The sequence below is a fragment of the Paramisgurnus dabryanus genome, chromosome 2 (assembly GCF_030506205.2).
Source record: "Paramisgurnus dabryanus chromosome 2, PD_genome_1.1, whole genome shotgun sequence".
In the NCBI taxonomy this organism is placed as follows: domain Eukaryota; kingdom Metazoa; phylum Chordata; class Actinopteri; order Cypriniformes; family Cobitidae; genus Paramisgurnus; species Paramisgurnus dabryanus.
The window spans coordinates 23,233,558-23,260,799 of record NC_133338.1 but is presented as its reverse complement, the minus strand read 5'-3'; the positions used below and the strand labels follow the sequence as shown (position 1 = coordinate 23,260,799).

At 35.8% G+C, this 27,242-nt stretch overlaps 2 protein-coding genes across 4 annotated transcripts in view; one reads left to right on the top strand and one right to left on the bottom strand.

Annotated features, from left to right (window-relative positions):
* The first annotated feature begins 5,479 nt into the window (after window positions 1-5,479).
* Window positions 5,480-17,275, top strand: LOC135730758 (cysteine and histidine-rich domain-containing protein 1). Its single transcript, XM_065248669.1, has 11 exons — window positions 5,480-5,754; window positions 6,217-6,266; window positions 6,442-6,498; window positions 6,995-7,149; window positions 9,177-9,280; window positions 9,780-9,829; window positions 11,756-11,826; window positions 11,992-12,094; window positions 12,180-12,299; window positions 16,557-16,619; window positions 16,718-17,275. The coding sequence occupies exons 1-11, from the start codon at window positions 5,691-5,693 to the stop codon at window positions 17,036-17,038; spliced, it is 1,158 nt and encodes a 385-aa protein (XP_065104741.1). The 5' UTR covers window positions 5,480-5,690; the 3' UTR covers window positions 17,039-17,275.
* Window positions 17,276-27,242, bottom strand: part of LOC135730757 (diacylglycerol kinase delta) — an 89,810-nt gene continuing 79,843 nt past the window's right edge. For 2 of the 3 annotated variants that reach the window (XM_065248666.1, XM_065248667.1), the window contains 11 exons: window positions 26,844-26,951; window positions 25,009-25,105; window positions 24,604-24,711; window positions 23,863-23,976; window positions 23,475-23,609; window positions 22,144-22,304; window positions 21,769-21,883; window positions 20,482-20,571; window positions 20,273-20,389; window positions 19,203-19,311; window positions 17,276-18,995 (listed from right to left, as the gene is read on the bottom strand). In XM_065248666.1, the coding sequence (XP_065104738.1) occupies window positions 18,943-18,995; window positions 19,203-19,311; window positions 20,273-20,389; window positions 20,482-20,571; window positions 21,769-21,883; window positions 22,144-22,304; window positions 23,475-23,609; window positions 23,863-23,976; window positions 24,604-24,711; window positions 25,009-25,105; window positions 26,844-26,951 (1,207 nt within the window). In that variant the 3' untranslated portion in view covers window positions 17,276-18,942. The remainder of the gene's footprint in view (window positions 18,996-19,202; window positions 19,312-20,272; window positions 20,390-20,481; window positions 20,572-21,768; window positions 21,884-22,143; window positions 22,305-23,474; window positions 23,610-23,862; window positions 23,977-24,603; window positions 24,712-25,008; window positions 25,106-26,843; window positions 26,952-27,242) is intronic. The other variant, XM_065248668.1, reaches the window with a different exon arrangement.

The window sequence follows — 27,242 nt, the reverse complement described above, 5'->3', positions numbered from 1 at the left end:
CTCTCATGTTGTTACACACCCGCATAAATTTCTTTGTTCTGATGAACAGGAAGGAAGATATTTTGAGAAATGTTTGTAACCAAACCGTTTGTGGACCACATTTACTTCCATATTAGGAAAAAAGAATACTATGGAAGTAAATGGGGTCCACGAACGGTTTGGTTACAAACATTTCTCAAAATATCTTCCTTTGTGTTCATCAGAACAACCAAATTTATACAGGTTTGTAACAATATAAGAAGGAGTAAATGATGACAGAATTTTCATTTTTTGGGTGAACTATCCCTTTAATGTGACATTCATTGACAAGCAGGAAGATTTTTGCTCGTGTTTGTAGCTTTTTTGAATTTGATGTCAACTACCTTTATATTGTTATTCTCTCACTTGTTAAAAATTGCACTTCATGCCTGCCTCGCGGCCCATAATGCAGGGTTTTTCTGACTGCACGTTTTAAATACCTGGTAAAATTTGCGTAGTGCTGTGTTGTATTTTCATGTCCGTCAGTGTGCGATTTCTGTTGAATCTATTGCACGGGTTCACTACAACCAGAGATCATCTGATTATTCTGTTGTTACACTATTTCAGATTGTGAACTCAAACCATCGACCAATGTTTCATTGTGTATCTTCTGTTCAAAGATTTTGTAACGTTGTTATAAACGAAAGCAAACAGGAACTAGAGCTGATTGTAGTGTACAGATAGAAAGAGAGAGAGAGAGATGTTGAACGAAAGCATTATCCATCTTGTGATCCTATTCCTCAACCTTACATTAAACCCCAGGTTGAGCTTTTCCTGCATGTCTGATTTATGGTTTCATACATCTTCATGATGAAATAGTAGCACCCTTGGTTGTTTTTTGACAATAACATAAGCCTACAGTAATTCATGGACTGTACTGTATATTCAATCTGATCTGTAACATTGGAGTAAGTCTCACGTTAGTATACTACATTGGTAGTAACATTAAACATCCCCTAAATATATATATAATCGATGCTAATATATATATATATTATGGCTGGTTGTGCTTTTGTACAGCATCTCTCTCAAGATTGGAAAATGGCTTGTATCGGTCAATGATGAAAACCTTTAATACTTAACGTGAAAGCAAGCCCTCATCATTCCTTGCCTTTGGTTTTCCTGTGAGCTTCATTGAACTGCACTGGTTGAAGTGAATGATCTTATGATACCAGTCTCTCCTGAACTGTATGCCTGAAATGAGATGCTCGACCCAGGACCAAGAGATGTAATAGATTGAACTTATTTAAATGGATTTTAATTTGTACTTGTTTTCTTGCATGTTTTTGTATCCGTCATGCCTGAGAAAGTTTCACAGTTCCATGTAATGTTTGCAAAGTTTGATTAAATATGGTGCTGTTTTTTAGTAAGCCGTTGTTGTTCTAGTGATGGACGGGTTCTGTGTATATCTGTTATTTTTCTGTTTTATCCGTGATTGGTTGTGCTGATCTGGTACTGTGTGTTAATTATTTCTTGCAGTTTTGCTTAAGTCGGTTTTTTAGGTCGTTTCATTTTTCTGTCTCGGTCTCTGTTTTGTCGTCTGTATCTGTGAAGAAAATGTATGGTTGCAAGCCACTAACACCATGAGTGAATGCCTTTGTGAATAAATGGATTTAACGCTCGCACTCACCAGTTTCTTAATAAAGATCATTTTTAACAGATTTTTATCTTGACAGCTTATTCTGCGCATCTATTAATATTCATCCACATGGTAAACCTTGCATCTGACTCCATGCCTCAAGGGTTTCTCTTATGCAACTTGTTTATTAATTGTATCAAGATTCGTGGCTTTTTTTCTCAATCTGCCTGAGGTTTAAAGCGCAGTTCGATTTGATGCTAAATTAGGATTTTGAGGAGTACTTCTTGGTGTGGTTAAGTTTTTGGGATAACTTTCCCAAATCTAAACTGTAGATCACCCACAAAGAAGGGGCTGGAGGGCTACGGCGTTCAAAACAGTATACAGAATGTCAAAAAATATATATAAATCGAAGGTGCTCTTTGGCAAATAAGCAAAATATCAAAAATAACAAAAGGAAACCAAGGCACTCTTCTTAATTATAAAACCGCTTTAATAAAGGTGCTAGTTCATAATGGAACTTAAAAATACCACCAACATAGGCTGAAACATGTTGGTGGTATTTTTAAGTTCCATTATGAACTAGCACCTTTATTAAAGCGGTTTTATAATTAAGAAGAGTGCCTTGGTTTCCTTTTGTTATTTCTAAACTGTAGATGTCATAAAAAGGCACAATCCTGGGTCATATACATTTTAAACAGAAACTTTCACTACACTGTCAAAAATTATTTGCTGCTTTAAATGTATTAGTTTAATCAATTCGGATTCATTTGTCATTTTGGTCTTGATATTATTTGTTTTGAATAGAGATGAATTGTTATAACGGTAAGACTTTATTTGAAGGGGTGTTCATAAGACATGACACGTTACATGAACATGATGTAGATTTGTATGCATGTTTATGACAACTGTCATTTAGTATAAATTGTTCAATTATGTAATTTTTCATGCAAAGATGACATTATTTGAGACGTCTTTGCTATGACAACTTGACATAAACCAATACATCATAGCGTGTCGTAACCTTTGTCATAAACATGGCATAGCAGAATAATTATCAAACTTAAGAATCTACCAGGCTTAATGGGTTAACATTACATTAAACTCATTTAAATGTAATTAAATGTTAATACTCTGTCAAATAGCTTTATAACAGCACTATTGGTATTATTAACACTTAATGACATTTTAATGACAAATTATATTTGCTCAACTGTAGTTGAGGTCAAGAAAAATATTCATGACGCAGTTATAAAACAATTTCACAGAGTATTAACACTTAATGACACTTTAATGACACATTCAATTTGTATCACTGGTAAAAAGTGGTCAGTTATGATGTATTGGTTATGTGTCAAGTTGTCATAACAAAGACGTCTTTCCATTATTGCTGTAGTCAAGACCACCTAAACCGAGACCAAGTCATGACCAAGACCAAGACTTTAAAGGGTTGAGACCAAGACAGGCCGAGACCAAGTCAAGACCAAGACAAGTGCAAGTCACTCCATTAAAACACTTATGATAAAATGTGGAATATGCATATGATTAGGCACTTGTCTGTGTGTGTGTGTGTGTGTGTGTGTGTGTGTGTGTGTGTGTGTGTGTGTGTGTGTGTGTATGCCATCAGAGAAGCTGATAAAATAATCAAAGGCATTGCAGATATGAACAAAAACTGAAGAGCTGAAATCAACTTAACCATTTAATCTGAACTGTCTTTCCATGGCTTGCCATCCACTTAACACAATGCAGGTGTTTTTAGTAATAAAATTAGAAAAATTTTCTTTGGGAGAAACTTAAACAATGGCAACATCATATGCCAAACCTGAATAAAGTGCATAAAATTAATGATAAAAAAATTAATTTGTAGTGTGCCATCAGTTGTGGTCTTGACCGGTCTTGAAATAAAATTCCGAGTCCTCTTTGTCTGAGACTGAGACGAGACCGAGTAAAAATGTGGTTAATTCCAAGACGAGACCAAGACCTTTAAAAAGTGGTCTTGAGACCGAGACTTTGCATTAAAAATTACATAATTAAACAAATGACACTTAATGACAGTAGAAAACGTGCATAAAATCTCCTTCAGGTTCATAGTATGTGTCATGTCATGATTATGAGCACCCCTCTAAGTAAGTGTTAGCGTTATAACTACTAAAATATAGTTTAAATAAGTCAACTTAATTTTATAAGTTGTTGCAAACCATCTCTTATAATATTAAGTTGAAATGACTTGTAAATCTTGATTAAACAAAATAATTTATTGTGGACCTTTTGTGGGATTTCTTTGTAGACAATCTCTTACTAGCAGAACAGTCACAAAAGAAATCAAAAAAGATACAAGTCAATTATAGCTTTGAAGTCTTTAATGCACAAGCTATGCAAACCCCTTTTAATGCACAACTTGGGTCAAAAATTACCCGTATTGCTTTTCTATGGTATTTCATGCATGCATTTTCGTGGTTTATCTTTGAAGATCAGTATTTCAGTATTTTATTCTCCATAATCCACGAATGTTTCAAATATCTTTGTTTTTAATGACCACAAATTATTACTTGATATTTCCTAGGTTTGGTGTTATTAAAGTAGACAAGTCTGGGTCAAAAATGACCCATGCAAACATGATAATACAAAAGAATAAAGGCAACATTTTGTTAAAATATTAATTTTAGCAGTTATTTAGGCACATTTGTCGAAATTTGAATGTTAGTGTAAATTTGTCATACATAATATAGACATATCACTGATTACCAATAACACTGAAATTACACTGAATTAAACACATCAAAGGGTTAAATCCAGAAGTTTTATATCCAATCATATTAATAATGTAATAACACATTAATCAGACAATGCAACACCAATTTAGTGTAATTCCCACAGTGGTCATGACCAGTTTTGAAATAAAACCCCAAGACCAATGTTGACCAAAGGTAGTCAATAGAGACCAATACCAACAAAACATGGTCTTGAGACCAAGACCGGTTTCAAGTACTTGCAGCACTAAGTAAACATCATTTAAAATATTTAAAACTAAATGTGTGAAACTTTCCTCCCACATCCTGTAGGTATAACAGAGATAACAAACTATGCAAACATATCTATTATTATTATTCCACATAATTACGGATTAGTGATTCGAACATAAACTCTGGCACATAGCTCATCTATTAAAAGTTGTGCTGTAGATGTAACTGAAATGCAGGATCTTGTTGAGGACTTTTTACGTTTCTAAGCATTACGTGTTTATTGTGCAGATTTCCTCGGGGACTTGCACCTCATGGCCAAAGGCACGTGGGCACGTTTGACAATTTCAGCAACCCATATAAAACGAAACATGGCCATATACTGTAAACTCCTTTTAAAAGAGTGTGATATGTTGTAGCAACTTGACTGGGCTTAACAAAGCTTAAACCTGAACACCTCTGGAGAAATCAGTGCCTGACCTCAGTGTTAATAACACCAAACCAAATCTTTCAAAACATAACCTTCCTGGAAAAGAAATGACAAAATGGAAATTCATTAAGAATTTGTGGGTACCATCCATAATATTATTACAGAGAATTTGTAGAGACAAGCTTTAGTCACATTTCCCTTCATTCAATAATCTGTTTCAAAATGGTATCATGTAACCCAAGCTTTGAAAATTTGTGTTTCAGTGTTTATTCTCTTGTTGGTGTGCTATCTGAGGCTCAGCTGTGTCCCAACCCCCACTGGCCCCTCTTTCTTTGCAAGAGCCTGGACCCCAGGAATGTCACACCATCATCTCTGATAGAACCCAACAGCTGTAATGAGAGAGAGAGAGAGAGAGAGAGAGAGAGAGAGAGAGAGAGAGAGAGAGAGAGAGAGAGAGAGAGAGAGAGAGAGAGAGAGAGAGAGAGCATGGCTGTTATTTATAGAGTTCATTCAGACTAGAAAATCTCTCCAGCTCTTTCCCTCGACGTGTTTATTCCTTCTGGATCTTTCTTCCGAAAGTTCTGGAAAAGCTTCACAGGGCCGGCTCAGTTCATAAGTACCCGAGGTGAACGCGAGATAAACCAGATAAACAATCGAAGAGTCTCGTGATTGACGGAAAGACAACGTGAATCTCAGACAGACCAGCATGGCTCTGCTGTGTTATAACAGAGGCTGTGGAGCTCGATTTGATGCTGACAAAAACTCAGATGGTATTTTCTTATTTTTCATTTCTTTTTTTAAATTGACATGAAGAATATTGAGCTGAAATGCATGTTATGTGTAGGTCACGATTTTTAGTACAGGCCTACATGTAAATCTTGCTGTTTTCACAAACCATTGCTATTATAATTCTATTAATGGAAATATTTATTCAAAAACTAACTGCACTAGTTACTTTGAAAACTTTTGTAAAATAAGAACAGCATCTGGCAGCTAGAACATAAAATAATAATAATTTACAGAGATGAACGGATGAATTTAAAATGTGTGTTTATAGAGACTTGATAAAGTCAGCAGCACATGTTGCTAGTTCTATAAATGGCTCTTCACCATAGCCCTGCCCCAGCTGGCCTACTGGGTACTCCATGTGTTTGGTTTGACGTTCATAAAAATAAGGATGGGATTGAATTCATGCTCATTTCTGATTTTAAATCTTTTCTCAACATCTAAAGAGGCCTGTCGCTATCATCCCGGCGTGCCAATCTTCCACGATGCTTTAAAGGTGAGCACAAACTGTTCAACAGCATCAGATTCTCAATAAAGACCACCGGCTGTTTCGTTCAGCCTGCTGGAACTTGATAAGGAGGTTTACTACTTAGGGAGCCTAATATTCATAATATGTTTTTTATTGTTCTTGGCTCTCTTATGTATTTCTGTGTTTTGGTTTATCTCCTCAGGGCTGGTCCTGCTGTAAAAAGAGGACGACAGATTTCTCAGAGTTCCTGTCAATCAAAGTATGCTAATAGTATGATAATCACTACCCTGCATTCATGCATTGCACATACAGTAGTAACATAGTGACAGAATATGACTCAAAATGCAAATTATACTTAAAATATAAACTTGCTCAGCAGGCGCAATATCAGGCGCAATATGCATATTAAATTGCATGTGTCATCACACATGGCTGAATATGCTAAATTCTAGTGTTTAATTTATGACATTTGCATTCATTTAAAACTTAATCCGAAGAATTTACAAATGTTAAACTGTGCTCAATGCAGAACTCACAGTACAAAACTTACAGCATAAGCATAATCAAAGTTATTCAAAAGTAATAATGGCATCAATTGTTCATCATACCTCATTGCACACATTCTGTTAAAAGAATGCATATAATGACATTCAGATTTGCTGTCTCAAAGTGTTATTTTCTGCTCTGGGTACACTCATTATTTGCGCCGAATCAAATGTCTGATTGGCACATCATGCCCTCTGTACTCATCCTAGGGTTGCACCCGGGGGCGCCATAGTAATGAAAAGCCTGAGGAGCCGCTGAGGCCGGAGGTGACAACCGACAAGGGAGATGGAAAGCAACACGGTGGAGAAGAAATCATCTACAAGGGACCCAAATCAGCAGAGGCCCTAGAAAAGGAGAGACCGAGGTGTGTGTATACACAATGCTACAGAAAATCCGTTTTCATAAAAAACCTTTAAAGGGCACCTATTATGTGAAATCCACTTTTACAAGGTGTTTGGATGTAATGTGTGTTGGCGGTGTGTGAACACAACCACCCTACGATGAAAAAAATCCACCCGCCCCTTGTTTTTTAATCCCCATTAAACCAAAGCAGTCTTATTAGACATGCCGTTTTGATTCTCTTATCAATGTAAGGTCACATTGATAAGGCCCCGCCCACTTACAGTCTTGCATAGTTTCCACCCTCAGCGAGTTGTACTCTGTTCACTAAATACTATTGGCTCAGACTGTATTAATCAAATCTATTTTAAAGTGAGGAGCTGTAGCTCATTTGCATTTAAAGGTACAGACATTAAAGGGAAACTCCACTTTTTTGAAAATGGGCGAATTTTCCAGCTCCCCTAGAGTTAAACATTTAATTTTTACCGTTTTGGAATGATCTCCGGGTCTGGCGGTACCACTTTAAGCATAGCTTAGCATAATCCTTTGAATCTGATTAGACCATTAGCATCACGCTAAACAAGCAAAAAATAACCAAAGAGTTTTGATATTTTTCCTATTTGAAGCTTGACTCTTCTGTAGTGACATCGTGTACTAAGATCGACGGAAAATAAAAAGTTGTGATTTTCTCGGCCGATATGGCTAGGAACTATACTTTCATTCTGGCGTAATAATCAAGGACTTTGCTGCTGTAATATGGCTACAGGAGGCGCAATGATATTACGCAGCGGCTGAAAATAGTCCCCTTGGTAACTTTCAATAGCAGGGGACTATTTTCAGGCACTGCGTAATATCAACTTTTAATTTTCTTTCGGTCTTAGTACACAATGTAACTACAACAGAGTCAGTATATTGAAAATATCGAAACTCTTTGGTTATTTTTAAGCACAATGCTAATGGTCTAATCAGATTCAAAGGATTATGCTAAGCTATGCTAAAAGTGGTACAACCAGACCCGGAGATCAGCTGAATGGATTCCAAAATGGTAAGAATCAAATGTTTAGCTGAGCCTATTTTCAAAGAAGTGGAGTGTCCATTTAAAACAGCGCATTTTTGCTCCCACCTAAATAGGAGCATTTTGTACATGCTACAATAATTGATCTGTGGGGTATTTTGAGCTGAACCTTCACAGACACATTATAGGGACACCTGAGACTTATATTACATCTTGTAAAAAGGCCGTAATAGGTGCCCTTTAACATCCAAAGAAACCTATTGTGTCAAGAAAGGTACTATGATCGCTGTGAAGAATCATTTGTAGCACCTTTCATTTTTAGTGTAGAGTTGTCAGGTAAGATAAAATGTACCAGTACCATAAAATGTACCAGTCCTTTATCAATCATTAAATACTAAAAAAAGTACTGGTGGAGTACAATAGTACCGTAATTTTCTCCATAAAATGACCCGACATTCTGTGAAAATATAATGTTCATATAATATTGTCTAAGGTCATTGAAATTAAACTTTGCTGCTCTTAAATCTTTTAATCAGTTTATGAGACTTTATCCTGAATTTCACAGGCAAGGTCACAATTTGTATTTATTTGTAATAATCATCTAATACTGTAAAATGACCAAAAAGAGGCCAAATACGGGACACTATCGTATATAAATGTGTTGATGCTGATTGGTCATTAAAGGCTTCCGGACATGCTTAAATGCACAGCATAATAACATCTATAAATATTACTCTGCTACTGAGAAGATCACAGTTTAGTATATCATGTCAAAAACACAGGTGCAGAAAAAGTACAAATGCAGTACACACGCACGCACCCACGCACACACAAACACACGCACGCGCACGCACACACAATCTTTCTCTCTTTATGTCATACTGTTCCATTCTGCCCACCAGCACACAGAGTTCCCCCTTTGAATTCAAAATTTAGACTTTATTTCTCCCTCTACTTGTCCCTTTCAAATACACCTCCTCCTGCTTTAATGTACTGTAAAAACAGGCAGTGACGTGTTTTTCAATAACTCCTTACAGTTCTGATGAATCAAAGTCAAAGCTGAAGCTGAAGATCTCACCATCTCTGGCTCAGATTGCAGAGAAAATGGAAACTACTGAGAGGGAGAAGAGAGAAAAGCTAGGTGAGTTATTTGACATTCAACCCTTTTACAGTCGTCAAAATTTTGGGCCTTTTATATGCATGTAACATTTTCAGTCTTTCTCTTTATGATCTACAGAAGATCAAAAATGTCCAACCAAAAGCATCCACTTCTCTGTTGCAAGTAGAAAATAAAACGAAATGATATTAGAGTTTATGTAACACGTCCTGCCATAAGTTTTCAACAGAAAATATTAGCAAAGCAAAGAAAACGTCTGACTAGCCAATAAATGGGAGCTTTTTTGATCATTTCGGTTCATCAGTTAAACTGAAGTTGATTTGAAGCTCACCTGTCATTATGGGACACCTGTAGAAACTCTGTCAGGTCTGCTGCAGTGTTGCTCTTTGTATTCTCACGGATGCAGTATTGTTTTTTGATGGAAATGACGTTATTTTCTTGTTAAAGTTTTCACTACTCTTCAAATATCAAAGTTTGTTTTCATCTCCTCTTTCTCCTTTTCCCACCTCTTACTGTTTCACAGAGAGTCAAGTCTTTGTTGGAGTTCGGTGCAAAAATGCAGGATGCAAAACAGTAGGTGCATTTGTGAATCTGTGTGTACATGTATGTTTAATTCACAGATTTTTTTTTTTTTAAGGTATGGTCTCAAGTCACCTTTAGGCAAAACATCCTATAGCATTCCTTAAAGATTGTGAATGGATCAACAAATCTACAATCCTTTAGGTTTTAGGAATTACTTTTTTTCTGAGAAAATTTTCTAAAAATATTATACAAAAATAAATATTTCGTATATTTAGTATATGTAATATAATATATAGTATTATATCAAATGTTATTCTTCTTATAAATAGATCTTAATCTAACGAAATGGTTTATATCAGTGGTGCCTGCAATGAGTTTGTGAGTTGCCCACCAAAGCACATACTAGTACCCTCAATTTTAATGTTTATTTATTAGACATTTTTTATATTAGCTTGGCTTTTATGTATGTTAATATTTTAAACAATGAAAAAAATATCAACGTGTAAAATAAAATAAAATCAACAAGTAAAACTAAAAAGTTTGAGTAGACAACATCAAACAGTAGCCCCCTAGATTGTTTTATCCATTGTGGTAGCACTTGCTAAAAAAGTTGGAGATGTCATATATGGACAAACAATATATTTTGAAATATATTTAAAAATATACAAACAATGGCCAAAAAATATATTTGCTGAAATATTTTGGGCCATTTTATTGTATATAGTAAAATATATTTAAAAATAAATAAATTTAAAGCATTCAAAATATATTTAGCACTCCATATATTTCAATCCAAGGAAATATCCACGTCCCACTGGAAGAAAAACTTTGTTTATCTTAAAAACCTGTTAACATAATAGGTTCAAAAACATTCAAATTAAATATATTTCAAAAATAAACTTTATAAAATTAAGTTGTATTTAGCATATATTTAAAATATTTTTGGCAAAGAAAATAAACTTTTTACCATATGAAATGTCAAATTAGAAATATATTTGCTTGTCTTTGAAATTCATTTTGAAATATATGTTGATATATAAAGGTTAAAACTAAATATATTTCCGAATTCAAATTTTAAATTGAGCATTACTTTCTACAAATTTTTTTAGTATATATAAAAAATATATTTTTGGCAAGAGAATTAAATGTTTAGCCATAAGGGATACTTTTTCATTGACTATCAAACATGTAGGCAATTTATATGATAAATAACAGGCATGACTTTCCATTTCACATGAACATGGCCCTTGAAACAAAAAATATTTGCAATAGTACCATAAAAACCATAAAGAAAATCTTACGTATAGCAATTGATACACCTTATGGTGCCCTCTAGCGACCATGTTGAAGAATAGCACTGCAGCACATGCTGCGTATCAGTGACCGTGAGCATCAGTGAGGCAACTGATCTAGGATCAACCTTCCCCTATCACTTGTTTAGTAAGAACATTGACATTTGTACCAACAGGATGTTAGGGATTATTGAAGGCTCAGATTATAACCTTCTGTCAAATGGATTTGTTATCTGAAATCCTGAAAGTTCATCATGTTAATGCAGTGAATGTTAATGACTCAGGAGTTGTTCTTTAGCTCCAGGCGAGAACCGAATTCTTGTAACAGGTTAATAACATGATGCTTATTGCCCTTTGTCGATTTTTTCCCTTCACCACTGAGAAAGTTCATAACATTAAGCTCTGTTACAGCTTGCCGCTCATTTATCTGTTTAGAAGAGCAGAAAATGAGTTATTTATCAGCTGTGAGGCCAGTAAACGAATGAGACTGAGCTCATGCTGCTTTCAGCTGAAACGCTCTCAGGATTTGCTTGTCTAATGTGCAGTATGAGTTACTGTGAGCAGACATGTGTAGGCAGATAATACTTTTAAATGATGTTTCTGTGTGTAGGGCGTGATATATAATACCTTTGTGTTTCTTATTATATGTAACTATGTTTAAATGGTTCAATTTTGTTGTTTTCAGACTTATCAGGGTCCAGAAACTGATGCAGAGATCTGTTCTTTTCATCCTGGAGTACCTGTCTTTCACGAAGGGTAAGAAGCTTTGTTTGCAAATGTGACTCAACCTCTGCTTATTCTTTGCTGTTGGAGACCTAAAATAGAAAATATTAGAAACAACTGTGTTACAGATATCTTTTAAAGCACGGCCTGTTTTCATACTGAGCTGAGAAATAATTCACATCTTTCATCATTGTCTAGATACAAATACTGGAACTGCTGCTGCATTAAAACTACTGACTTTAATGCTTTCCTGGATCAGAAGGGCTGCACTTCAGGGAAACACTGCTGGATCCCTAAACAGGTAATTTAATCATACAGTTTCAGTATCCCATTAATGTGTTGCTATGGATTGTGGGTGGTTAGATGTTATTTACTTTGGTCTACAGGACAAAAAGAAGGTGGCTTGCCGGCATGATTGGCACCAGACTGGAAACCAGGTTGTGGTTACAATCTATGCAAAAAACTCCAGTCCAGAGCATTCCTACGTGGAGGCAAACCGCACAGTGGTGAGTATATATAACCTATAACTGTTCCTTGAAATTACACTACATAGCATACAAAGATTTGCATTAAAAGAGGCAAAATGAATCATTTTCATTAGCATTAAGAGTGAAAACAGTCACTCTATATTAGAATCAAGAAAGTTAAGGTGAATCATTTTACATCTGCATCAAGAGTGAAAACAGTCACTTATATCAGAATCAAAAGAGTAAAAATAAAACATTTTAAATCAACACCATAAGTCAAAACAGCAACTTAATCTCAGAATCAAAAGAGTTGAAAATTAATCATTTTCCATCTGTATCAAGAGTCAAACCTCCACTTTACATTAGCATTAAAGATTCACTCTAAATTAGCATCAAATGAGTCAGGAGATGCACTCCACATCAGTAAAAGAGTCAAAACAGACACATCAGAATTAAAGGAGTCAAAATGAATCATTTTACATCAGCATCAAGAGTCAAAACATCTACTTTACATCAACATCAAAGTCATTCCACATCTAATGATTCACTTCAAATCAGTATCAAAAGAGTCAAGAAGAATCACTTTACATAAGCAGAAAATGATTCAAAACTCTCACTCTACATCAGAATCAGAGGAATCAAATTGAATCATTTTACATCATCATCAAGAGCCAAACATCCACTTTACATCAGCATAAAGTCATTCCACATCTACAGTATAGATTCAATCTAAATTAATAGTAAATGAGTCAAGAAGAATCACTACACATAAACAGTAAGAGATTCAAATCAAGTCAGTCTGCATAAGAATCAGAAGGCTCAAAGTGAATCATTTTACATCAGCATCAAGAGTCAAACATCCACTTAACATCAGCATCTAAGAATCACTCTAAATTAGCATCAAATGAGTCAAGAAGAATCACTCTACATTAGCAGTAAAATATTCAAAAGAGTTACTCTACATTAGAATCAAAGAAGTCAAAATGAATCATTTTACATCAGCATCAAAAGTCAAACACCCACTTTACATCAACATCAAAGTCATTCCACATCTAATGATTCACTTCAAATCATTATCAAACTAGAGTCAAGAAGAATCACTTTACATAAGCAGAAAATGATTCAAAACTGTCACTCTACATCAGAATCAAAGAAGTCAAAATGAATCATTTTACATCAGCATCAAAAGTCAAACACCCACTTTACATCAACATCAAAGTCATTCCACATCTAATGATTCACTTCAAATCATTATCAAACTAGAGTCAAGAAGAATCACTTTACATAAGCAGAAAATGATTCAAAACTGTCACTCTACATCAGAATCAGAGAAGTCAAATTGAATCATTTTCCATCATCATCAAAAGTCAAACATCCACTTTACATCAGCATAAAGTCATTCCACATCTACAGTATAGATTCAATCTAAATTAATAGTAAATGAGTCAAGAAGAATCACTACACATAAACAGTAAGAGATTCAAATAAAATCAGTCTGCATAAGAATCAAAAGTGAATCATTTTACATCAGCATCAAGAGTCAAACATCCACTTAAAGGCGCTCTAAGCGAATTGACGTGTTTTAGACCATAAAACATTTTTTGTTACATACAGCAAACATCTCCTCACTATCTGCTTGCTGCCTGTCCGCTGGTCAAACTGTAAAAAAACGCGATCTCTGTAGACAGCCCAGGCTTCACAAACGGCAATAACACACAGTGGCCAAACCTACAAACAGAAACCATAACAAAGTGTTTCAACCAATAAACGACAAGAAGGATTTGGGGGTAGGGGTTGGGCGCGTTCATGAAAGCACGGAAGGGAGGGGGAGGAGTTAGCTACGCTCCGTCTGTTTGAAAACAATTCAAACGTCAACAAAAACGAACGTCTCGCAGATTCGCTTAGAACGCCTTTAACATCAGCATCTAAGAATCACTCTAAATTAGCATCAAATGAGTCAAGAAGAATCGCTCCACATTGGCAGTAAAATATTCAAAACAGTCACTCTACATTAGAAATAAAAGAGGTCAAAATGAATCATTTTACATCAGCATCAAGAGTCAAAACATCTACTTTGCATCAGCATCAAAGTCATTCCATATCTAAAGATTCACTCTAAGTGAGTCAAGAAGAATCAATCCATGTTAGCAGTAAAAGATTCAAAACAGTCACTCTACATCAGAATCAGAGGAGTCAAAATGAATCATTTTACATCAGCATCAAGTGCCAAACACCCACTTCACATCAGCATCAGAGTCATTCCACATCTAAAGATTCACTCTAAATGAATATCAAATGAGCCAAGAAGAATCAATCCATTTTAGCAGTAAAAGATTCAAAACAGTCACTCTACATCAGAATCAGAGGAGTCAAAATGAATCATTTTACATCAGCATCAAGTGCCAAACACCCACTTCACATCAGCATCAGAGTCATTCCACATCTAAAGATTCACTCTAAATGAATATCAAATGAGTCAAGTAGAACAGTGATTCCCAACCGGGGGTACGCGTACCCCAGGGGGTACGTGAAGAGTTTCCAGGGGGTACGCGAAAAGATTTACATTTTGCTTTGATCTCATTTACTTTTAATAAAAATGTCTTTCGTTTGTCCAGTCATTTACCTAAGATTGATTTTTTTGAGGAAAGCATTGTAAAAAGGAAAACTTTGTAATTTTAATCTTATCATTAATATAATTAGCCTTCAAGAGTAAATGCGCTGCATGATCCAAAACGCAATAGCGATGTCCAACTCAAGAACGATCTGACTATTTTCAATGAACCTGAATAGTTTCTAAAGACACAAAGTTTATAAACTATAAATAATGTTCAAATAATGCTATAATAATCGTTCCCGCTGCCATTACATTTTCAAATTATGCAAAAAAACTTTTGCATTGTTTTTGGCTAACATATATTGTCCCGTATGATGTCTTTTGTATTTTTAAAGAATGTCTTAACACATTTTGTTTCTCTTTATATTTTAACAGAATAATTTAACTTATTTGCACACTTTAATTATCAGTAACTTAAACTGAGATTTGAGTAAATTTAGGGCATTTACTAAAAAGGACGTGAAAGCTCAATTCCAAATAAGCGCCGGAGTGGATAATTTGCGTGTGATTTACTACAAAGGCGCAAATAAAATACACAGGCACAATAATGACACAAGCACATTTCTATAATGACCATTACAATCTACTAAGAGCAGCGCAAATTAGGTCGCAAATAAGAGAACTCGGCAGGACATCGCAATGAAAAGGCGGACTGCGGAGTGTGAAATTCCAGCTAAGTGAAAGTAAGACGAAAGATGAACGGTAAAAGAAATTTTGAAATACCTGATTTGACTTCTCCTCCTCTTTTCTCCAGCAAATTAAACATAGCTTGGCTTGGCAAACTCTCTATATTTTTTTTAAGTATTTTCCTCTGGCAAAATGTAATACTCTCCTCGCATTAATGCTGCTTCAAAAGGAAAAAATCTGCAAATGCAATAAGGTCGCAAAAATAACACCTTTTCAGAGCTAAATATCTACTGCGTGTCTTTAGTAAGTTATTTAACGACAAAATGATGGTTTGCGCAAGCTGTTAGTAAATCTGTCCCTTAAAGGGGTCATATGATGAAATTTTTTAGTCTTTGGCGTTCCCAGAGTCCATATGTGAAGTTTTATCTCAAAACACCCTACAGATAATTAATTATAGCATGTCAAAATTGCCATTTTGTAGGGCTGAGTAAAATGTGCCGTTTTTGGGTGTGTCTTTTAAAATGCAAATGAGCTAATAAAATGAAAACACTGATCGCAATGATAGTGGTTTGTTGAAATAAACATGCTTCATCAGTCAGTGCTTTTTACTTTAATGTTTAAAATTAATAAATATTACTAATTATTTTTCTTTAAAACACAACTTAGGATTAGTTTCGATGAAGGGGTACTTGAGCCTTACTGATACGGCTGTGGGGGTACTTAGAGCAAAAAAGGTTGGGAACCACTGAAGTAGAATCACTACACATCAACAGTAAGAGATTCACATAAAGTTACTCTGCATAAGAATCAAAAGTGAATCACTTTACATCAGCATCAAGATTCAAAACACCCACTTTACATTAGCATCAAAGATTCACTCTAAATTAGCATCAAATTAGTCATTTTACATCATCATCAAAAGATTCACTCCACATTAGCATCACAAGAATCAAAACATCGGGGTAAAAACAATCACATAAGCGTCAAAAATGTCATTTTTTTGTGTCTGGGGAGTATCAATCAATGTTTTTTCTGTTATCTCTGTCAATTTGCAGTTAACCTGCCACATTCAGTTTGAGGGTGACAAAGTGTTTCACAAGGACTTCCACCTATGGGGGGTAAGATTACTGTACAACAGTTTGTCATGATATAGCAACCCCATATTGATCATTGAAACCTCAAATTATTACATCTGTGTCCATTTCTGATCTTGCAGGTGATTGACGTGAACAACAGTTTTGCAAACATGGTGCCCTCCAAGGTTGAGGTGACCATGAAGAAGGCCGATGTTGTAGCCTGGGGCAAACTGGAAGATCCAAAGCACATACCCGAGCCAGATGTCAACAACGAGACGAACAACCCAGAAGAAGAAGAGGTCAAACCAGACTGGGACATCTCAGACGATGACATTAGTGAGTCAGACTGGGAAGATGAAGAGGAGGACAAGAAAGAAAGTAAAAACAAAGATGAGAAAGAAGCGTTAGATGATCAACCCCCTGAGCTAGAAGAACCCGCAGATGTTCCCCCAGAAAAATAAAAACATGTTAAGGTTAATTTATGTATTTGTTATGTATTTATACACACATAGGGCTGATTATTTTCTAGCAAAAATAAATCTTTTTTTCTGTTCATGTTTGATTTGTCTTAAAACTGTTGGCTTCTCGTTTTTCACATCAATATTGAGAGACTAAGTGTTAATGTTACCATGCATTCTTAATAGGACAAAATGTATATTCTGTGAATTTCAAGAAAATAAACAAGAACACAAATTAAACAGCAATGACCACACTTTATTTTTGCTTCAAGTCAACAGCAACAATCCTGCAGTAGGTGTGTGTAGTCAAGAGTCGGGGCTCAAGGCCACGGAAGCTCGACCACACCAATATGGCAAAATATTTTAAATTAAAAGGATAAATAATACATCTCAAAAGTAAACAGTAGTCTCGACAATGAAAAAGTTTGTGTACCAGCAAAAAACAAACGAGTCAATCTCCCTTTTCTCTTCAAATAAAAATTCAAAAATACATTTTCTGTTCATAAAATAATTGCCTTCCTCTTGTACCTGATAAACGCACTCAATGGCTTGATACATGGAGATGATAAAGTGATGGGTTTTCTGCCCAACAGCAAAAACTGAAAGCACACAGCAACAATGCATCACTCATGAAGAACTTTTAAACAAAGACGTGCAAAAAAACAAAATACGGTCCATCATTTAGGGGCACACTCAGCACCATCACTTCTGTATCGAGACAACATTTGCAATGTTTAGTTTGTACAGAGCAATACTGCTAGACTTTGGCTCACAACTTGTCCAGTTTGTATATTTTGACTAACGGTACCGTCGGAATCTTGATAAACACTGCTTGCGAACCATACAGCATAATATATTCAAAATAAAAGTTCAAGTTTTCCTTTACCTCCGTGCTTTTTACAGTAAAATCCAACCCTTAAAAGGGGCAACATTTGAATAACATTCATAAAGTTTGATTATATGTAACATACCTCATTCCATCTTCATATGATAAAACAAACACACATGACCTTTAAGTTTTTTTTGTTTTCCATATTAAAGTGCAAGGCGGGATAAAATACATTTTGAAATGTACGACATACAGCATCACTTTCTTTCACGAGATTTCCCTGCAGAAAAAGGTTAAACAGCTCACTTTAAACCACTGCGCTCCATTTACTGACTTGGCACAAGATTTACGGCACTGAAGCTTCTAGAACGACGGCTCGATTGACACACTAGTGATACACCATCACGACTTGGCTGAGAAAAATAGACCTTTTTTCTGCATAAGGGCATGAAAGGCATGCAGAAACCATAGAGATATGGTCATAGAGATATACAGAGAGAGATACGTAATGCAGATTTCTATCTATTCAGCCATTTTGACGAATAATACAGGTCCACTATACATTCATCAGGATGTTCATTTTTGCCTTTGTTTCATTGTCAATAAAATTTTTCCTTTGATTCAATTTGATTTTGTTCTTTTGTTGTTGTTGTTCAGATGGCGACAAGACGAGACAAATAAGTCTTCATAAGTTTTCTTTGGAGAGCAAAGAAAGTTTTGAGTTTGTGTCCAACAGCTTGAATACTGAGAAAAGAAAGGATAAAAAAAGAGAAAGGTTGGTCATGCTTGGGAACTGCATTGTTGAGAGAAAGAGGAGAAAGAGTTGTGGTCCACTCCTGCCCTCTGATGATGTTTCTAATGTCCTCATCAAACTAATGGCAGGAAGAAAATAAACCGGAAACGTAACCACAACAGTAATGCAGTGCCGGGCCACGCCCCTCCAAAAGAAGCTCACAAACACTGGGGGTGTGTGTGTCTGCTCAGGTGGTCTCACGCCCCCCCCCTAACCGGCCATAAAGCAGCATCCCGTAGCCAAGTGTGTCCTCACGGCAGATGTGCGGCAAACTATTTCACATCTTCAGTTGCCTGCAGGATCCACATCACATGCCCCGCCCTTGATGTCCCAGGTTCCTAAAAGGTACATAAAAATAATAAATAGATGAGTAATGTTTAAAATAATGCTTTTTACTGACCAAGCACTGATTACATGCCATGATTCAGTAATACACTTTAATGATTTTGTTACTATGTGGTCTCATACAAATAAAAAGCTTGTGGTTTTGTTTTATGTTTATTGGTGTGTTTGTCTTGCAGCAGTGAATGCGTCTCTTACAGTACCTGAGAGAGAGCTGCTCGACCGCTGCTTATGTAATCTCTCTTTTTCTTTTTTCCCCTTGGGCATAATTTTCAGCTTCATACTGCTTTTCCCACTTACTCGAGATGATTCCTGCAGCGACACAAACACACAAGAAACTTGATATACATTGGTCTCTATGACAGCTGGAAAATCACTTTTTGAAAATAGGCTCATTTTCAAGCCCTTCTAGAGTTAAACATTTGATTTTGACAGTTTTGGAATCCATTCAGCTGATCTCCGGGTCTGGCGCTACCACTTTTAGCATAGCTTAGCATAATCCATTGAATCTGATTAGACCATTAGCATTGCGCTAAAAATAACCAAAGAGTTTTGATATTTCGACTTTGCTGCTGTACAATGGCTGCAGGAGGCGCAATGATATTATGCAGCACCCGAAAACAGTCCCCTTAGTAACTTTCAATAGCAGGGGACTATTTTCGGGCACTGCGTAATATCATTGCGCCTCCTGCAGCCATGTTACAGCAGCAAAGTCCTTGATTATTACGCCAGAATGAGAGTATAGTTCCTAGCCATATCGGCCTAGAAAATCACAACTTTTATTTTTCCGTTGGTCTTAGTACACGGTGTAACTACAGAAGAGTCAAGTTTAAAATAGGAAAAATATCGAAACTCTTGGTTAGTTTTGAGCACGATGCTAATGGTCTAATCAGATTCAATGGATTATGCTAAGCTATGCTAAAAGTCGTACCACCAGACCCGGAGATCAGCTGAATGGATTCCAAAACTGTAAAAATCAAATGTTTAACGCTAGGGGAGCTGAAAAATGACCATATTTTCAAAAAAAGTGGCTTGTCAGTTTAATTGCTTGTCAATTAAATGAGTTTTGTAAAAATAAAACTGAAGTTAAAAATCATATGCCATAGTTGAACCTCATAGCTAATGTTAAATGTTTTAAATGTTTATGTCTTTACTAAAGATCAATTTCATTGCAGAGACTTTTAATTTTGCCCTCTACTGAGCAAGAGAAACTGATGTGTATTAAAAAGCATCACGCTCAAAAGGTTCTGCATTAAAAAACGAAAAGCTGCACCTCCTCAGAGCAGTGCATGCTGGGACAGATCCAGTGAATATCCTCCAGCTTGTGTAACTCGGTGCCGAGACTGTCCACCGTCGAAAGAAGCTCCTCTTTTTGACAAGTCTCCAGCTGCTACATACACAGAAAAACATCCTCATGTTTCAGACCGCATCCCATCACAAACATGCCAAAGACAGCAAGAGGCAAACAGTGATGGCACTCACCAGCAGTTTTCCTTCCAACAGCATCTTGGTCTCCTGCTGAAGGATTTTACTGCTGTTGACGATCTCTACGGCTGTACTGCGACTTAAACCCTGCAGAAAAAAACACAAATACATGCGCACGGTCACCACTCGGCTCTGACTTGACTTTGACTTCCTGACAATCTCTTGCTGTGCAGTGATAAACACATAGTGTTGTTTTGTTATTCCTCTATATATACAGGTCAATAAAGCCTCAGTGGAGAACAGCTTGAAAGCTCAATACAAACAGGATGAAGCTAAAGCAGGAAGAAAACTATTGAGATGAAAAGTTGCTAACCTTGGTGTTAATCTTGACTAATAAGCATAAATATTTGGGCTGTCAAACGAATAATCGTGATTCATCGCATACAAAATAAAAGTTTGATGACACCCAATTTATGAAAAAACAAAAAAAACCTAAAGCTAAAACATTATTTAATAATTTTAAACTCTGTGTATGTTTTGATAATCATTCTGAATCTGATCTCTAAAAAAATTCCTTCACAAAAATGCAATTACAAAAATATTTTTAAAGAAAAAATACCCATATTTAAGCAGAGAAAAAATATAGATAGGATGAAATTTTTTTTTGCCGTTTGTTTGTTTGAAAGCAGAGAGTCTGTTCTTTCATTTGATATATTTGTATGTTTATATATTTTTAGATTTTTTTTCCTGGAAGGCATTTTGTAAAACTTTGTAAAAAATTCAACTTTTCAAAAAATGGCTGGCGGGGAATGAGTTAAAATGTTTATTATAGAGATCTTTTGTACAGTAGTGGCCAAATGTCCGGGAGGGAAATGTGTACAAATTTTCCCTTTAATGCCCCATCATCAAGTTAGATTAAACCATCAAAATATTTGGTGTATGGTACAAAATAAACAAAATTGTAAACCTCTAAAGTATTTATTGGACAAAATAAACTTTAAGATAAATTTTTTTTTAAAGTGCGTACACTGACAACATTTATTTGTTTTAAATATTTATTGATCGTCTTTTTTTAAACTTTGCACGCTCTTTTTGTAATTTTTCTTCTCAATAAAGACCCAAGATGTCAATTGTTCATAGTTAAACATCTCTTTTGACCGCTACAGTGTGTCATTTAATATAAATCAATGCAAATATTTGTACTTTCCGAAATCTTGCATACTTTTGTGTTACAGTAACCTACACATTAACCTGTACATTTTTTTCAAAATGTTTTTAGTAAGTCCTACTGCATTTTTTGTCTAATATCACACAAGCTGAATCTGACGGGTGTCTGTGTGTTACCTCAGGGGTGGAGGGTTTGGAGGGAAACGCTTCGCTCAAAACGGCAGCGCTGGCATTTACGGCGTGGGCCAACTCTTGCTCCACCACCATATGACTTCTAGCCACCTCTCGAATTCTACCAAACATTCAGCAAACATATTAACACATGCATCTATTACATATCTATTATCATACAAGCTTTACATTTTAAATGCAAACTCATTAAGTTAATTGTAATAAGAGGAATAACTACAGTAAGACAAGTGTGTTGTTCAAGTTAAAAAGCATCCAGTTTATTAACTTATTTGTTTCTCACAAACTAAAGCATAAACGATCATTAAAGTGATTAATTGCCGTAGGATACGAAGTGACTTTTGTGCACTGTGGTAAACACACCTGTTAATGAGTGTGTCGGCTACTAAGCCGAGCTGTTGGACCTGAGCGCATTCTTCTTCTGTTAGATACTCCATAGACTGCTGGGAGTTCAGTCGAGGGCGTGGGGGATTGCTGTCACCTTTACGTTTGTCTTCCCATGATTTCAAAGTGCTCTCGAATGCCTATTGCCATAAAAACATGCAACTTTGAGGGGATGGAGAGCATGTACTGTATACAGTGAGGAAAATAAGTATTTGAACACCTGAGAAAATCAATGTTAATATTTGGTACAGCCTTTGTTCGTGGGATGTTACTCATCATTCTTCTTCCTCCAAACGCGTTAAGTGGAATTATGACCAAAAAGTTCTATTTTGGTCTCATCTGACCACTTGACTTTCTCCCATGACTCCTTAGGATCATCCAAATGGTCATTGGCAAACTTTAGACGGGCCTGGACATGTGCTGGTTTAAGCAGGGGAACATCCGTGCCATGCATGATTTCAAACCATGACGTCTTAGTGTATTACCAACAGTAATCTTGGAAACGGTGGTCCCAGCTCTTTTCAGGTCATTGACCAGCTCCTCCCGTGTAGTTCTAGGCTGATTTCATAGGATCACTGAGACCCCACGAGGTGAAATCTTGCATGGAGCCATAGTCCGAGGGAGATTGACATTCATGTTTCAATTCTTCCATTTTCTAATGATTGGTCCAACCAAGCTTATTTCACCAAGCTGCTTGGCAATTTCCCTGTAGCCCTTTCCAGCCTTGTGGAGGGGTACAATTTTGTCTCTAGTGTCTTTGGACAGCTCTTTGGTCTTGGCCATGTTAGAAGTTGGATTCTTACTGAATGTATGGGGTGGACAGGTGTCTTTATGCAGCTAACAACCTTAAACAGGTGCATCTAATTTAGGATAATAAATGGAGTGGAGGTGGATATTTTAAAGGCAGACTAACAGGTCTTTGAGGGTCAGAATTTTATCTGATAGACTGGTGTTCAAATACTTATTTGCAGCTGTATCATACAAGTAAATAGTGAAAAAAATCATACATTGTGATTTCTGGATTTTTTTTAGATTATGTCTCTCACAGTGGACATGCACCTACGATGACAATTTCAGACCCCTCCATGATTTCTAAGTGGGAGAACTTGCAAAATAGCAGGGTGTTCAAATACTTATTTTCCTCACTGTAAAGGTCTATAAAAAGAACAGCTTGAACTGGCATGACTTTTTTATGGCTGGTTATTGTTGATTTGATGTCAGTCTAGCTGGTAAACCAGAATATTTGTGTTGTTTACTAGCAAATGATGTAAAAGCATACAGGGACTGTTGAATGTGAATAACACACTGACCCGGTCTCTGGTGAGCATTTGGGCTCGGTTCTTGTGAATGATTTGGACCATGCCAGGAGGCTGAATCCAGGCCTCTCCATCCACCTGCACAGGTACACCTTCATCACCCAGGATGGTAATTTTCACTTGCCGACACTGAGAAGTGAATAAAATTGCACGTGAAGGGATGCATTTGTGCACAGGTGGTGATTTTTATGTCAAATGATGTCATTTAAAGATTGATTGCTACATGCTTTCTGTAAGAGAAAAGGTAATGTTGAATTTAATATGACCAACGCATTAAGAGTGATATATAGAAATAAAAAAATCAAGTTGTTCTTGACTCCCCTAGTGTTCAAATGAAACCTATGTCACTGTATTTGTGTACTGTATGGGAGTGTGTGCAGACCTGGGCGATGCGGTGATGCTGTATGTTGATAACTCGAGACATGGCCATCTGCATGCTGCCAAACACTGCCACCACCTCCAGCTTCTTATCATCAAACGACGGAGCCCCAAAATTCTACACATACAAATAAAATGCTGGAAATACATGATCCCACCCACGACTGAATCACATTCATCATCATCAACTGTATTTTAACTACACCATCCATTCTATACGCAATTTGATGGAAAAAAAAAGGATTTTCTGTCATTTCTGTGCAGATACAGTAGTCTATAGTCACTGAATAGTCATCTATGATGTCATATACAGTATAATGTTATTTTCATTATCTATATTCCGTTATTTAATAGAGTTTAATTCCCACTAATACTTTAGGATAAATATATTTGGACTTTTTGAATATGCACATCTTTCTCTGTTTCCTTCCATTTATTCTTTACACAATGATAAATGCTGCAATGCTACTTGTGGCGTTGAAAAATGTAATTGTAGTTGAAAAATTATGATGAAAGTCAATTGATGGATTGATGGCTGGTTATAAATGTGGCTGATATATTATGAATGCTTTATTCGCAATGTGATACTTAAGCTGGGCTGTTATTTACTGGGAGCTCAGAGTATTGAGATGTGCTGATGATAAATGCACAGCTCTGATTCATCTTTACATCTACAGTTTATCAACTAAGTGCTCTTCAAAACGAAATTTATAAGCACTGTGCTGAACCTCATTGATGGACTCACATTGTCCTCTTTGGTGCCACCCCAGAAATTAATTCCTCCTGCATAGCTCGGGATGTTTAAAACAGCAAGACCCTGAAGACTCGGCAGGGACATGGGCACCCCATCACACTGCAGAGAGAGGGAGAGATTAGGGTCACGTGATGCTTGAAATATAAAAGCATGACCACTTGGAAAGATGAAAATGACATGTGCATCCACACACACACTAGGAAGAGTAGCATTTGTAATGTGTGCAGTTCTTGAGTCCCTTAAAAAAGGATACAAGAGGCATAATGTTTGATTTTCAATCAATAAGCATAATCATCAAATGTATGAATGCACTTAAGTAAATGTTTAATTAATAATTTTGGATTATACATTTGTTAATGTTTTAATGTGTGTGAGGATTTTGCATCCGTCACATACCTCCAGCTTGACTCTTTGCTCCAGGTTCTTGTAGGTTTTTTGCAGCAGTTCTTTGGTTCCTAGCACTCCGTACCACATCATGTTTTTAGTGCGACTGCTATTAAAGACGCATGGTTTTAAAGTATTAGTCTCCATTTGTACAAACACAAAATCACCACAACAAATAACAATAACAGTTGCATACTGTAGTATTAGGATTTGGTGATTATCTCTCGATCTGACCATTTTTTTATCAACCCATGGATTCACATACAATCTTTACATTACAAGTCATTATCACACTCTTTATTTTTACCGTTGCCTTTTTAATATTTATATTTTATATTTATAGTAATTTCATATAGCAATATTTAATAATGTATTCTTGCTAATATCCTTACTAAGTTTATCATTTAGTGACTCATGAAACCAACATGCCATAAGACTTTAAATAATTTTAACCCTTAACACAGCTTTTTTTGAGTGGGGGAGGGGGTCTATGTACCCCTTCAAATTAATATAAATCTGTCATTTTTTTGGTCTAGAAGCCTAATTTTGGTCTTGTTTTAAAGAAGACACTTTAATGTTTTTTCTGAAGGTGAAAAATTTAAATAAAAAATTGTTATAGCAGTTTAAATTTATTGTAATAAATACAAATAATGCAATATAGTAATATTGCATATACAATTATAAAAAAATGAGGTTTGTGTTGGTTTGCTGCATACTCTTGTCACAAATTAATAAATTACAGTCACTGAATTATTATTACTACTCACATGTTTTGAAATATGAAAACTACATTCTTAGACCTTTCAAACAATATAGTCTGTTAAAACAGTGGTTCCCAAACGTTTTCAGCGTACGGCCCCCCTTGTGTATGGTGCATTCCTTCGCGGCCCCCCAAAGAAAATTTGTGACAAAAAACTGTTCTAAAACTCAACATTTTAATAAAAAAAAAACATTAAATTATACAAAAAAAAGTAGTGATTTTGGTTAGTAGCCTTATTTTTTTTTAGGTTTAATTACACAGAATTTATGATAAATTAATGTATTTCATAAAATGTCATAAAACTGGGGCCCCCCTGGCACCATCTCACGGCCCCCAGTTTGAAAACCACTGTGTTAAAATATTGAAGTAAGCAATTATTATTGTTTTTACATTTTTGTAATTGCTGTACATATGTATGTTTTGTGTGATGTCTAGCAGTGATGTCTATAAAATTTTGTCTTTAGTCTGTGGAGAAGCATTCAAGGAAATGTTTCATTGTACTTGTAAATGGTACATTACATATAACATTAAATTACTTTGACTTTGGTTTTAGCCGTTAAGCTCATTGGAATCAGATTGATTTTTACTCCAATATACCCTTTCTCACATACTCTACACCAGAGGTTTCTTACATGGTGCCCGCCCAGAGTCTGCGAGTTGTCCGCTGAAGCACATTCTGCTAATAGCCTCATTTTAATATTTATATATTACATATATTTTTATTAGCTTGGCTTCTTTTGTATATAGTATGTTAACATTTTAAACAGTATTATTATTCATAATATATTAATAGTGTATATATACTATTAAGTAAACGTATCAACAATTAAAACAAAAAAGTTTTAAGTATACTATATAAAAAAGTAGCCCTCCAGATGCTCTAAGCCAGTGGTTCTCAATTCCAGTCCTCGGCCCCCCTCCCAGAACACCTGATTCAGTTCATCACCTTGTTGGTGTGTTAATTAAGGAGTCTGATAAATGAAATCAGGTGTTTCATATAAGGAGATATCGAAAACATTCTGGGAGGGGGGGGGCCCGAGGACTGGAATTGAAAACCACTACTGTAAACGGTCAAAAACTCTCTCACCTGCACTTTTTTGGGTGTTCATCTCTCTTGTTGTTAAATTCTAGAGATATTTTGGCGTCCAACCCGATGCCAAAATAATTGTTCATTACACACTTTTCGGTGCACTGTCTGTGGAGCAGAGAGACAAGCAGAATGAATAGGAACCAATGTATGGCAAAATAAACCCTTCATTCACAAAGGGACAAACTTAAGACTGGAACAACAGGTGCGATGACATTGACAGTTTTTTAATGCACAGACCACAATGACATTGAAAAACAAGTACATTACAGTATCTATAAAGGTGTAAACACTAGTAAATATCGAATCATTGAATCTTATAGGCTGTAAAGATATCAGCTGTGTTTCAAAACCACTACATCATACAGTATGACTGTTGGAATATTTAATGGCTGTGTC

Excerpts from the sequence above, each read along its gene's own strand:
- LOC135730758 (XM_065248669.1), top strand. The coding sequence starts at position 5,691 with ATGGCTCTGCTGTGTTATAACAGAGGCTGTGGAGCTCGATTTGATGCT. Across the intron at positions 11,827-11,991 it reads GTACCTGTCTTTCACGAAGG|ATACAAATACTGGAACTGCT; the intron begins GTAAGAAGCTTT and ends ATCATTGTCTAG. Across the intron at positions 16,620-16,717 it reads AGGACTTCCACCTATGGGGG|GTGATTGACGTGAACAACAG; the intron begins GTAAGATTACTG and ends CTGATCTTGCAG.